This window comes from Myotis myotis, unplaced genomic scaffold (assembly GCF_014108235.1).
Source record: "Myotis myotis isolate mMyoMyo1 unplaced genomic scaffold, mMyoMyo1.p scaffold_m19_p_8, whole genome shotgun sequence".
In the NCBI taxonomy this organism is placed as follows: domain Eukaryota; kingdom Metazoa; phylum Chordata; class Mammalia; order Chiroptera; family Vespertilionidae; genus Myotis; species Myotis myotis.
Window position 1 is genome coordinate 77,289,525 of NW_023416390.1, and position 12,068 is coordinate 77,301,592.

Consider the following 12,068-nt stretch of genomic DNA (forward strand, 5'->3'; position numbering starts at 1 on the left):
CGTCTTTGTGCCAAGCTCTCCAGAGGGACACCCTCCCGCCGCCAGCCAGGGCCCGGGCAGCTCCGGATGGTGGGCAGGGCAGGCAGTCTGGAACCTCCTCCGACGCAGACTTCCATGCAATCCCTGTTTCAGCCTCCGCTCTCCTCACCTTCGGAGGTGCCGTGTCTTCAGGGCCTGCTCCTTGTTCTCATTTCTCTCCCAGGTCTTCCCTCTGCAGGCCGTGAGCAGGACAGAGAAAGCTGGCAACGCATCGATTATTATTCACCCATACGGGCTTCACGGTCCGAAATGTTGCTGATGTTGCTCATCTGCTGTTTTGGCCTCAGGGTTTTTGTTGTTCTTATTTACACCTTTTAAAATTAATTTCTTTACTGTCATTTTAGTGAGGTTTGTGAGGAGTGTGGAGAGAAGTTTGTATGTTCAACCTTTTAACTGGAATTCTATATACATTTTTTAAAATAGATTTTTATAGATTTTTTTTTTTTACAGAGAGGAAGGGAAAGGGGTAGAGAGTTAGAAACATTGATGAGAGAAACATCAATCAGCTGCCTCCCGACTCCCCCTACTGGGGATCAAGCCCACAACCAAGGTACATGCCCTTGACTGAAATTGAACCCGGGACCCTTCAGTCGGCTGGCCATTGCTCTATCCACTGAGCCAAACCGGTCAGGGCTGGAACTCTATATACATTTCAAAAGATTTTCAAATTACCTACCGGAAAGGTCTTATGTCTGCATTCTCACCTGAGTGTTTGAGTGCCCTTCTACCTCATGTCATTCCTTACCAACACTGGACACTATTTATCCAAATATTTATAATAATGCCTGAAAGGTTTCTTAACTCAGGAAGCCATGCATGTGAACCCACTATAAATTGTATTCAGTTGTATTTCTGGTATTAAGTTGTAGAATCTTTTCAGTAGAAAATCTCAACCTCTAGACCAGTGATGGCGAACCTTTTGAGCTCGGCGTGTCAGCATTTTGAAAAACCCTAACTTAACTCTGGTGCCGTATCACATATAGAAATTTTTTGATATTTGCAACCATAGTAAAACAAAGACTTATATTTTTGATATTTATTTTATATATTTAAATGCCATTTAACAAAGAAAAATCAACCAAAAAAATGAGTTTGCATATCACCTCTGACATGCATGTCATAGGTTCGCCATCACTGCTCTAGAATATGACCTCTATGAGGGCAAGGAATTTGTCTTTGTTGTTCACAACTATGTTGCCATCTTCTGGGACAGTGTTGGCCACTCAGTAGGCACTTGATATTTGTTGAATTAGAAATTAAGAATTGGGGGAGGTGCCTTGGCCAGCTGTGGCTGAGGGGAGTGCCTGTGCCCCTCCAATTGGGATCCTCGTCTTAGGCGAGGGAGATTTCACATAAAGTCGCCAGCTTTCTTGACAATGGAGATCTCACAGAGATGGATTCCCCATCTGGCATGGACAGCACCAACTAGGACTTGGCAATGGGTGGCCCGTTAGCTGGGGCATGTGACTTCAGCCTACCACTGTCCCCACCTGTCCCACTTCACTCAGGTGTGTGAGCTGCTGTGACTCTGGACACACTGGCACTTTCGGCTTCAACATCAAGCTGTGGCGGTGGGTGGGGTTTGGGGAACCAAGCTTAGAAGACAACAACTAGGCTTCAACTACCTAGTCAACCCGTCTCCCCCTGCCACACAGCTCCCCTTCAGAACTTCTGATGGATGCGAAGCATGAGTTCAAACAACAGTTGGGAGACGATTATACATGAATGTTTTGACATTTCTGCACAGTCCAGGCTTTCTGAGCAAAAGGCACTAGGAAACTAGGTTGCAAGATGATTGAATGATAAACGGGTCTTAACCATTAGAGAGAGTGTGCTGCTCCAGAGAGATTCAGACTTGTTTCCTCAGGAGCTGTTGGCTCACCTTCTAGGGCAATAAAGCCCAGAGACTACACTCCCCGCCTCTCCTGGAGACAGTTGCTTGCATTTCTCGGGAGGAAAAGATGAGTCGAAGTGCCGAACACTCTGTATAAACGCTGAGTCGCGATTTCTGTGCTCATTCCGGTGGTGCAATGTGCAGGTACACACCTGCTCTCAGTGCGTGGCCCTGTTGGAACTGGTGCTGTGATGCCCTGTGAGTAACGAATGCTCTGTCCTCTGGTCCAGAGATCTCGTGTTTCCTGCCAGGATGTAAATATAAACATATATCCACATACATACATACAAATGTTCTATATAAGACATGCATATAACATACATGGATGAGAAACAATATTATATATAAAACAACAACCCCCTCTAGTGGAAGTAGCCTAAGGTTTTGTGTAATCAAACCATACCCCCTTCCACATGGATTACAGCTGGAATAACTCTCAATTTTGACTTTTTCAAACCTCAGCACCAAGATGACTCCATACCCAAACTCTGGTGTGAGGCTGACTGTGTTCACTCTACTACTAAGAATATCTAACTTCTATTAAATGTTCTTGTTGTAGAGTTTTCTGCCTCTGATATGAACTACAGCAGCCGAAGAATTGAGGTAAGATTAGCTTCAGTGTTACTGACTTAAGGATTAACACCAAAGAACTTTTGTTGTTGGAAAAAAACTCTATCAAAGAACTCAAAACCAAATTTCTCAGCAGTTATTTCTTGGAAAAATGACAATTCACATATAGTTTATAGAGTAGCAAATAATTTCTGGGTAAATTATACCTTGCCTTGTATATTCTTTTTCTAGGGTGTTTCCTGTTCTCTAGATAATGACATGAGGAGCTCTCTTAGACATATTTAAATTTGTCTTCTTAAAACATATCTAGAAATTAGGTCATTCTTATTTCCAGTGGCAGAAAGATTTGCCTAGTTATCTAATATATCAAAGAAACATTTGGAAAGATCCTTGCAATTCTCTCAACTGTCTAACTCTTCTGTATCCAGGAGCCATTGAGAAAATGCCTAGGTACTATGCCTAGGTACTTACTGCTCATTGTTGTAAAAGGGGTTTATTGACCAAAAAAATATGGCTGCTCTTAGGGAGATGTTTAAGCACTGGGAGAATCTGTCTTTATTTCCTGTTATTTTTTTTAGAGATGGTAGAAAATCGTCAATAAAACTAGCAGATTATACTGCATCTTGCCTGGTTCTAAAGCTTAATTAAATGTCTGGTGTCAGGGTCCTTTCCTTTTCCTTTCCTCTTAAACACAGGTGGCAACAGAATGACAATGAAACATACAGCTCTCAATTGCCACTCAAGATCCAGCCCACAAATATTCTGCTGCAATTAGGTATTAAATCTGTATGCACAAGAGAAGGACTCAATGAATAGAAACACGGAACTTAAGAGTTTATAGCTTCATGACCTGAACACTGAACAGTATATATTGGGTTACACTGACCTCTAGAGGTTGATAATAACAAAGACTAGCTTATTTTGAAACTACTTGTAGGGCAAAGGAGAATTAAAAACCATCAGGGTTGCTAACTTTCAAGTAGATAGTGAGCCCATTTAAAGCCACCCTCAACAAAACAGTTCAGCAAAACAATGAGGAGAAGTTGTGTTCTGGATACAAATTCTGAGTCTGTAATTCATTGTTAAAGTAAGTGTTAACAGCAATTTTAAGCTATTCTAAGTGGAAATTTAAAAAAAAAAAAACTAAGATCAATTCTTTGGAAAATAAAAAGAAAGAAGGAGAGAAATAAAATGTCTCATCTTATATTTTAATGCTTACATTATAGGGCCCTTCTTTTAATATAGAACCATGAATCTTTATGATAATCTTGGTTTTTAAAAGTATTATTTTACCTTGGTTCTAAAAAAAACAACAACCCTGGAATGAGCTTTTAGTGTTTGTTTGTTTGTTTTTAACTTGGAGGAAAATAGCTAATTCTTATGTTTATTTATATTTTTTTTGCGTTTAGCTTTTAAAATTATTATCTCAATGGTAGCTTTGTACTTCCTAAATACAAGGCCTCCCTAAAGAGAATCTTAGAATCTCTGAGGATTACTTTAAACCAGTTAATATGATATGCATATATGTTTCTGTACTCATTAGCTTCTTCTCTCTTTCCTTTTAGTTCCCTCTGCCACCATTGTCATTCTTGCCCACGAGATCTGGTCTTCTTACTATCCCCCCAAATCACAAGTATCAAAAAGAGAGAGAGAAAAATCTTGTATCTTTCGAACCTAAGCTCTCTGAGCCTGTTAGTCGATCCGATGAGTTAAGACCACCAAACAAGCAACTGGACGCCTCATCCAAGGCGTTTGTGGATCAGACTCTTGGGTCCTCCCATAGCTCTATTTGGTCCAGAAACATGTGCTCTTTTTGGAAGGCGAACCATCACAGACAACACCTGAAGATGGAGGAGAATGGGAAACTGAAGGAAACAGAAGGATGTGACAAAATTCAAATCTCTCACTTTGAAAAAAGGCAGTCTTCGGTATCCTTTGAGAATTTGAAGGAAGGCAACTTTCCTACAGTCAGGGAAGTGGATATGGACTGCCCTGGCAGTGAAATGAGAAAAACAGAAGAGAACTCTCAATGTCTTTCATCGGGGAAGATAGAGGGTTCCGTAGCCAGAAACTATGAACAAAATTCAGACGTTGGATGTACCATGCCAATCAAGTCCCAAGAAGCCCAGCATTCAGAAACAACTCTAAGCAAGGATAAAGGGACTAGAAATGATAAAGATGATTCAAAAAGCGCTTCAGTGCATAAAGGTGAACTAATTGAACCAAACCATATTTTAGAGGAATTTACTGTTCTTAAAAGTTTGTCCAGTGTAATTCCTGACAGCCCCATTGAAAGGCTGCTGGAAGATCATAACAACATGGAGACACATACAAAAATATCAATAGCAGAGGCAAGCAAATCAGAAATGAATGGGATAGTGCCTCTTATCCACATCACTTTCCCTGGAGATGAGACTCCCAAGGAACCAGCTGTAGCCAAGCCAATCCTCCAAAAAAGAAAGGGCGTCCTTCATAACAACAGCTTCAACATACATGCACACCAAGAAAATGACAGGCGTACGATGAAAACCCACAGAAATAAGTTCGATCCAAAAACCAAGACCAGTAACAGGACACCTCAGAATGTCATGATTTCCATTGATGGTCCCATAAAGCCTACCGTGCATAAAACCAGCATAAAAACTCAAGTTTTCCCTTCTTTGGGGCTTGTTGAGCCCAGACCTCGGCAATCACCCAAGTTTCAAAGGAGAATGCCTCAGATAGAAAAGAAGCAATCAACTTACTGGGCTCTGAAACCTAAAAAGCAAACATTTCCTTGCATCTGTAAAAATCCAGGAATAAAAAAGTCTTTAACTCCTATCCCTGTTCAACCAATAGAGCCGAGACTAAATTACCTAGATCTTAAGTATAGTGACATGTTCAAAGAAATCAACTCAACTGCTAATGGACCTGGAATCTATGAAATGTTTGGGACCCCAGTTTATTGTCACATGAGAGAGGCTGAACGGCATGGAAACAAATATTACCGAGAGATATGCTCAGCTCCGTCAGGCAGATGTATCAACGGTAAATGTAGATCTTCACACGGTGAGAGGAGCAGCGATAGCAGAACAAGGTTTTCTCAGAAAAGACAACATGTTAAACCCCCAAAGGCTTTGCTTGGAATTAAACACAGGCACAAAAGTTTAATTTCCAAAGAAAAGGGTTGCAAGGCTGTAGGTAGCAAACTACAAGACACTGAAAATGGTGGTGGAATTTCAGAACCAGAGTGGCAGATGAAGTCTTTGGGAAATGACTTCCTGTCTTCCAAAGACGAAATTCAGCCCGTGAACTTTACTCAGACTCATGAACAGTCCACTGAACAGAACAAATTCCTTGCTGTCTCAGATTTGTCCATTGTTGAAGAAGTCTCTATGGAAGAGTCCACCGATGAAGGAGACATTTCTAACGATCAAATTCTTCCCACAAGCCTCAGAGATCTGCATGAACTTGAAGAGCTACATCACCAGACCCCCTTTTTCCTTTCAGAATACAGCAGGGCAGTGCCCAGTGAGAAGAGTTTCAACAAACATGTACCACAAGAAAAGCAGAATCTAGCATCTCTTGGTAAAATAATTGCCAACCAAATCTTGACGAATGATGTAGAGTTTGACAGTTTGACAGATACATCTAAAACACTTACGAATCTCTCTTTCCAAGACACACAAGGAAGTGCATCTTCTCAAACATATCCACATTGGGCACATTCTTTGGATCATGATAGTTTAGCTAATAAGTCAATCATACGCCAAACATTTGAAAAAACTTTAAATGATGCAAATTCAATTTCCCAAGAAAATCTCGACTCTATAAAGAACCAAGAATTGACAGATGAACTATTAGGTTGTCTAGCTGAAAAACTGCTAGCTCTTGATGAGAAAGGGAGCAACGCTTGTCAGAGAGTGGCAAATGAAACAGATCCTGAAAACGTAAATCTCATCTTCGGTAGGAGAGGAAATGCCATGCAAGAGGTGGGTGGAGAGACAACCAATGTCAAAATACAGGTTGGTATAATTAGAATCAATGACTTAATTGGGGTGGGGAAGGACCCTAGGGATAAATTGGTTCAAGTCCCTTATTTTCGAATGAGGAATCAGAAAGTGTAAACAATTAAATAGTTTTGTCCAGGTCTCGTTGGTTGCAAGTTTGGAATCCAGGTCCGCTAACTCTCAGGCTAAAATGTTTTTATTATGCTGCTTTACTTCTGGAATTCTGATAGCCCACACTACAATGGAAAATTTGGGGGTATGTTAATACTATAACAAAACTACTTATTTAAATAGATCAATGTTTTTATACAATGATTAAGTTTTTAATCAACAAATATCAGCAGTGAGATAATTATGGCTAAAGCATTGCTCTCAGTGGTGTATGAGCAGAAGGAAATTAATATGATGTGCTGAAGGCCTGGGGCGGGAGCAGGTGTGGGCTAAAAGGGGTCAATGGAGGAAAAAAAAGGGACTTCTGTAATACTTTCAACAATAAAGATAAATTTTTTAAATTAATAAAAAACATTTTTTAAAAAGAAATTAACATGGGCCCTGAAGTGGCTCACCATCTAGTTCACACTATATCAGGATCAGGAATAAATAGTTTAAATAGGTGATCAGAATACTAGGTAAATAATTATACCATAACTAGTTATTGAGAACTTACCATGTATGAGTGAGGGCATCATATTACCTCCTTTATATGCTTCGTAACAGCTCTATGAGATAAATACTAAAGGTACTAGCAAGTCCCCATGTTGCAGAGGAGGAAACTGAAGTTTATTACCCAGTCAGTCAGTGGTGAGGCCAGGCATTCTGATTCCAGCCTCCCACGTTTAATCACTTAGTCACTGTGGAGATATTCCTTGTCCTGAAAGGCCAGCTCTGTCTTCATGGTGACCTTTGTGTCTGCTGGGAGGTAGATCGGGATTCAGAGAGGCCTTCAAGCTGGGGTAGGAAATGGGGGTATGTGGTGCTGGTGTGACTGAGATGGGTCTACCACTCTGCCATTTCAAACGGAAAAAAAGCTAACAAGCTAATAAATATAATCATTCAGAGCCCCATCTGGCAGTCCTAGAGTAAAACACTGACTTTCTGTGACCTTTTCTTTTTCACAAAGCCCTTAGCTTTCAATTTGGATAGAGAAATGTGAAAGGGTGGGAAGGAGGAACCCGAATGACCTTTTGGGGGCATGCACGCTCATTTGGGAGAAAGGTGACCCTGCAGGTTGTCTTGTTCGTGAAGGCCCTTCGCCATGCCTCGGCATCACCACCATCATTTATTTCTAAGGACTGGTAAAGAGAGCAAAACAAAGCATGTAGTCAGGATCAACCAACTGGAAAACATGATCTGAATTCTACAAAGAGATACTTGTTTCCTCCCTTCCAGGGCAGGGCCTCTCACAGTTTACTGTGAATGCAAATCTCTTGGGGATCATGTTAAAATGCAGACACTGATTCAGTGTGTCTGGGGCCTGAGATTCTGCCCGTCTAACAAGCACCCAGGTGATGTTGATACAGCTGTCTGCAGATTCTCCCTTGAGTATCAAGGGTCAGGGCCATACATCTTCAGTCTGTGGCACCTGATCTTGACTACTAGATTTGCTTGTTTTGATTGTGGGTGTGTGCATGAGAGAGTATCTCATCTGTATGTATGTTTGTGTGTAAATGTAAATATGTGTATGCAAGTATATGCTTATGTCAACATGGGTGTGTTTGAGTGTGTATGTTTGTGGAAATAAATGAAGAACAAAGGCTATTTTTTCAGGGCTCACTATAGCAAAGGAGTCGGCCACCATCACTTGCAGTTGGCAACAAGTCAAAAGTAGGCAGAGGAGTGGGAAAGTTTCATAGTGGAAAAAGGGAAGGCTTCAGGTATGACCTGATCGGAGGCTGTTGGCATGAGTTAAGTAGAAGGGGCATCCTATGTAATTAGTTAGGGGTGCATATTTGCCTTTTCCTAGCTAGCTGATCCTAAGTTAGAAGTAAGGAAGCCACCTCTTCTCTCCTCTTAGAGTTTAATGGTGACCTTTCTTTTTATCTCATTCTTCCAGAGACATAGTAATGGGTTAGGAATATATGACGAGGATAAATTTCTCAATGAAAAGAAGATATTTTCTGAAAATAGTTTAAAGTATGAAGAAGCCATCCTGTGGACCAAGGGTGAGATCCTTGGGAAGGGAGCCTACGGCACAGTAAGTTAAATGGGGAACAAGATGAAACCCCAAACCCCCACTCCTCCTTGACCCCTCCCTCTTCTTTAATACTCTTAGTGAGCCCTCCCCTCCCCACCCCACATCATACTCTTTTATTTAGAACTATTTCAGTTGGGAGTAACAGGAAACCCAACCAAACTGGCTTAGAGAAAAGGCGGTTCACTGCTTTATGTAACTAAAGGATCTCAAGTAGGTCTGGCTCCGGGCACAGGTGTTTCAGGGGTGAAACAATGTCCTCAGGATCTGGCCTCTCTAATCGCCTTCCAGCTCTCAGTCTCAGGTTCCTTGTGCTTGTACAATGGCCATCACATTTCTAGCCTCTCCTTCTCCTAAGTTCAAGTCCAGTGGGAAAGAAATCTCTTTGTTCAGCAACTCAGAGTATGTTACCAGAAGTGGGGAGAATCATTGCTGAGTGGAAGAAACAAAAGATGTTCCTTACATTTTGTGAACTGGAAAAAAGGTCACTTGAAGTCCTAGCAGTATTGATAGTATTTACATAGATTGGTAAAGAGAAGACTGTCCCCCAGATAACGCATGTTACGCTTCTAGCTGGAGACATTTGAGGAATCAGTGAAAAGGTAGGAAGACATGGCAGAGGTGACTGCTGAATTTTCTCAGGACCTGCCTTCCTCTGTCTCCTTTGAGCTTTAGTGCTGGGGCTGACCAGCAGACCCTGAGTGACGGATGAATGATTACTCTGATACACGTTTCTGTGAAAGAGAGGGCTAAGGGACTGCCTGGCTAGAGAAATCAAACCGCCCCGTTCACCTATCTCCCTAGGCTTTTATTGTAACAACAGCCTGAACTAAGATTAACTTTTAGATACTATCAGTAGGGTAAGCATCCTTGAGAAGACACATGCATCTACAGTGTCCTTTAAGCAAGGACGTCTAAAGACTAAGCATAAGGATTCCAGTAAACACCCGGGAGCTTGCACATACACTTGATTGGAAAGGTCAAGGCAGGGGCGGTTGCCTTCAGCCAACTCACCCTGGAGGTTCCAATCTTTCGGAGTTTGCTCCTTACAGACTTTCCAACCAGGTCCCATGCTTCCCCACACTTTAGCACTGAAATAGCCCTATTTTAGTTATTACACAAGGAGCTTTCCCAAATCACCCTCTCAGTTAGTCATTGTAGATATCTGTGAGGTAAGAACTGTACCTTAGCTTTGTAGATGAGAAAAAACTGAAGTCACAACTGTTAAACAACTTACCCAAGTTACACAGCTGGGGATGGGAGAAGCCAGGATCTAATCAATACAGGCCACTTGTGATATGCACTCACCATGCTGCTCATCCCCATCTTAGCTTCACTGAAACGCTGGTTATATTTAATCATAGGTATTGGTTTGCTTCCAGGTGTATTGTGGTCTAACTAGCCAAGGAGAGCTAATAGCTGTAAAACAGGTGGCTTTGGATACCTCTGATAAATTATCTACTGAAAGAGAATACCGGAAACTGCAGGAAGAAGTGGATTTGCTCAAAGCGCTGAAACATGTCAACATTGTGGCCTACTTGGGGACATGCTTGGAAAAAAACACCGTGAGCATTTTCATGGAGTTTGTTCCTGGTGGCTCAATCTCTAGTATTATCAACCGTTTTGGGCCATTGCCTGAGATGGTGTTCTGTAAATACACAGAACAAATTCTGCAAGGTGTTGCTTATCTCCACGAGAACTGCGTGGTGCATCGAGATATCAAAGGAAATAATGTTATGCTCATGCCTACTGGAATAATAAAACTGATCGACTTTGGCTGTGCCAAACGTTTGGCCTGGGCTGGCGTAAACGGCACTCACAGTGACATGCTTAAGTCCATGCATGGGACTCCCTACTGGATGGCCCCAGAGGTCATCAATGAGTCTGGCTATGGGAGGAAGTCGGATATCTGGAGTGTGGGCTGCACTGTGTTTGAGATGGCCACAGGCAAGCCTCCGCTGGCATCCATGGACCGGGTGGCAGCCATGTTCTACATTGGCACACACCGGGGGCTGATGCCACCCTTACCTGAACACTTCTCAGAAAATGCAGCGGATTTTGTGCGCATGTGCCTAACCAGGTAAGGAACTGAAGGCAGGAGGAGGAAGATAAATGCCCAGAGATTTCAAGCAGCTCACATTTCCCCTGCAATATATGGCCCATTCGAACCTCCACTCAAATTATGAAATCAAGGAGCGATTTTGTACCAAAAGGAATCATCATTAGTTATTTTGGATGGCTGTGTGCCTTATTGTATTAGAGGAAGAGCCTCCTAGAAGTGGAGAGGTTTTTATTTCTAAATGATTATATCACTTTTTTCCCCAAAGTATTTCATTTCCACCTGGGCTATTCTTAGTGGTTATTTGCTCCAAAACTTATCCAAAGATGCCAGTTTAACCAAAAGAATGCCTTGGAATAGGTCATTGCAGATAACTATTGGCTGGTTCATTTATTCATTGGTTCATTGGCAAAGGCTTTTTGATTTCTTGAGGGGAAAAAACAAAAGCAGTTGTACTAATTGAGCAACTGTCTCCCTTTACTGTATGCTCTTCCAAGAATGTCCCAAATAGGATCATTTCAATTAATCACGAGCACATATTTAAATGTCTCCTTAACAGCCTTCGTTCTGGATTCCTGTGCCTTGAAATTTTAAAGATAAATGTAATGCTGGTTAAAAGTGCATTAAGTTTTTAAAATTGTAATTTTACTTGTGTATAAATTATACCCTAAACAAACTGAACAAAACCACAATGTGAAAAATAGGACTTACTTTTTAATCATAATAGCTACTGTTTTTTGAACAATTACTTATGTGCCAGACATTGTTTAACAGCTGTATATACATTATGTATTTCTCCCAACGAGTTAGGCATTACTGTTATTTCCATGTTCCTGATGAGGAAAAAGTCTGAGCCACCTGCCTAAGATCACACAGCTGAAAACTGCAGACTGGGCTCAACCCATCTGTTTGACTGGCAGAGGTGGTACTTTCTTCTTCAAGTTGGCATTTTGAGTCAAGTCGATCTGGTTGGCATGCACATTTTTGGATGTTGCTTCTAATGTGGTTTTCCTCTCCTAGGGACCAGCACGAGCGCCCCTCTGCTGTTCAGCTCCTGAAGCACTCCTTCTTGAAGAGAAGTTACTGACTACGCACCAACGCTTCCTTTCCAGTCCCATTACAGACCCGGTTGGTTATTGCTTCACTGTGGGGATGATGTTAAAGGACCTTGGTTTTCCTACTGGAAAGTCAATCTAACCCAGTTTAATTAGATCCTACAGTGTCACTACCCGAAAAGTTTGTTACATAGCCTCTCTAAGGTTCGGGCACGATTACTTATGTATATGAGAAAATTTTTTAAAACAATAACAAAATCCCCCCACGTAT

At 41.6% G+C, this 12,068-nt stretch overlaps 1 protein-coding gene across 5 annotated transcripts in view; it reads left to right on the forward strand.

Moving 5' to 3' along the window:
• MAP3K19 (mitogen-activated protein kinase kinase kinase 19) overlaps nucleotides 1-11,829 on the forward strand; it is a 35,341-nt gene extending 23,512 nt beyond the window's left edge. For 2 of the 5 annotated variants that reach the window (XM_036320819.1, XM_036320820.1), the window contains 5 exons: nucleotides 2,493-2,536; nucleotides 4,069-6,507; nucleotides 8,546-8,686; nucleotides 10,066-10,763; nucleotides 11,763-11,829. In XM_036320819.1, coding sequence (XP_036176712.1) covers nucleotides 2,493-2,536; nucleotides 4,069-6,507; nucleotides 8,546-8,686; nucleotides 10,066-10,763; nucleotides 11,763-11,829 — 3,389 coding nt within the window. The remainder of the gene's footprint in view (nucleotides 1-2,492; nucleotides 2,537-4,068; nucleotides 6,508-8,545; nucleotides 8,687-10,065; nucleotides 10,764-11,762) is intronic. The other 3 variants (XM_036320821.1, XM_036320823.1, XM_036320822.1) reach the window with 3 other exon arrangements.
• The last annotated feature ends 239 nt before the right edge of the window (nucleotides 11,830-12,068 follow it).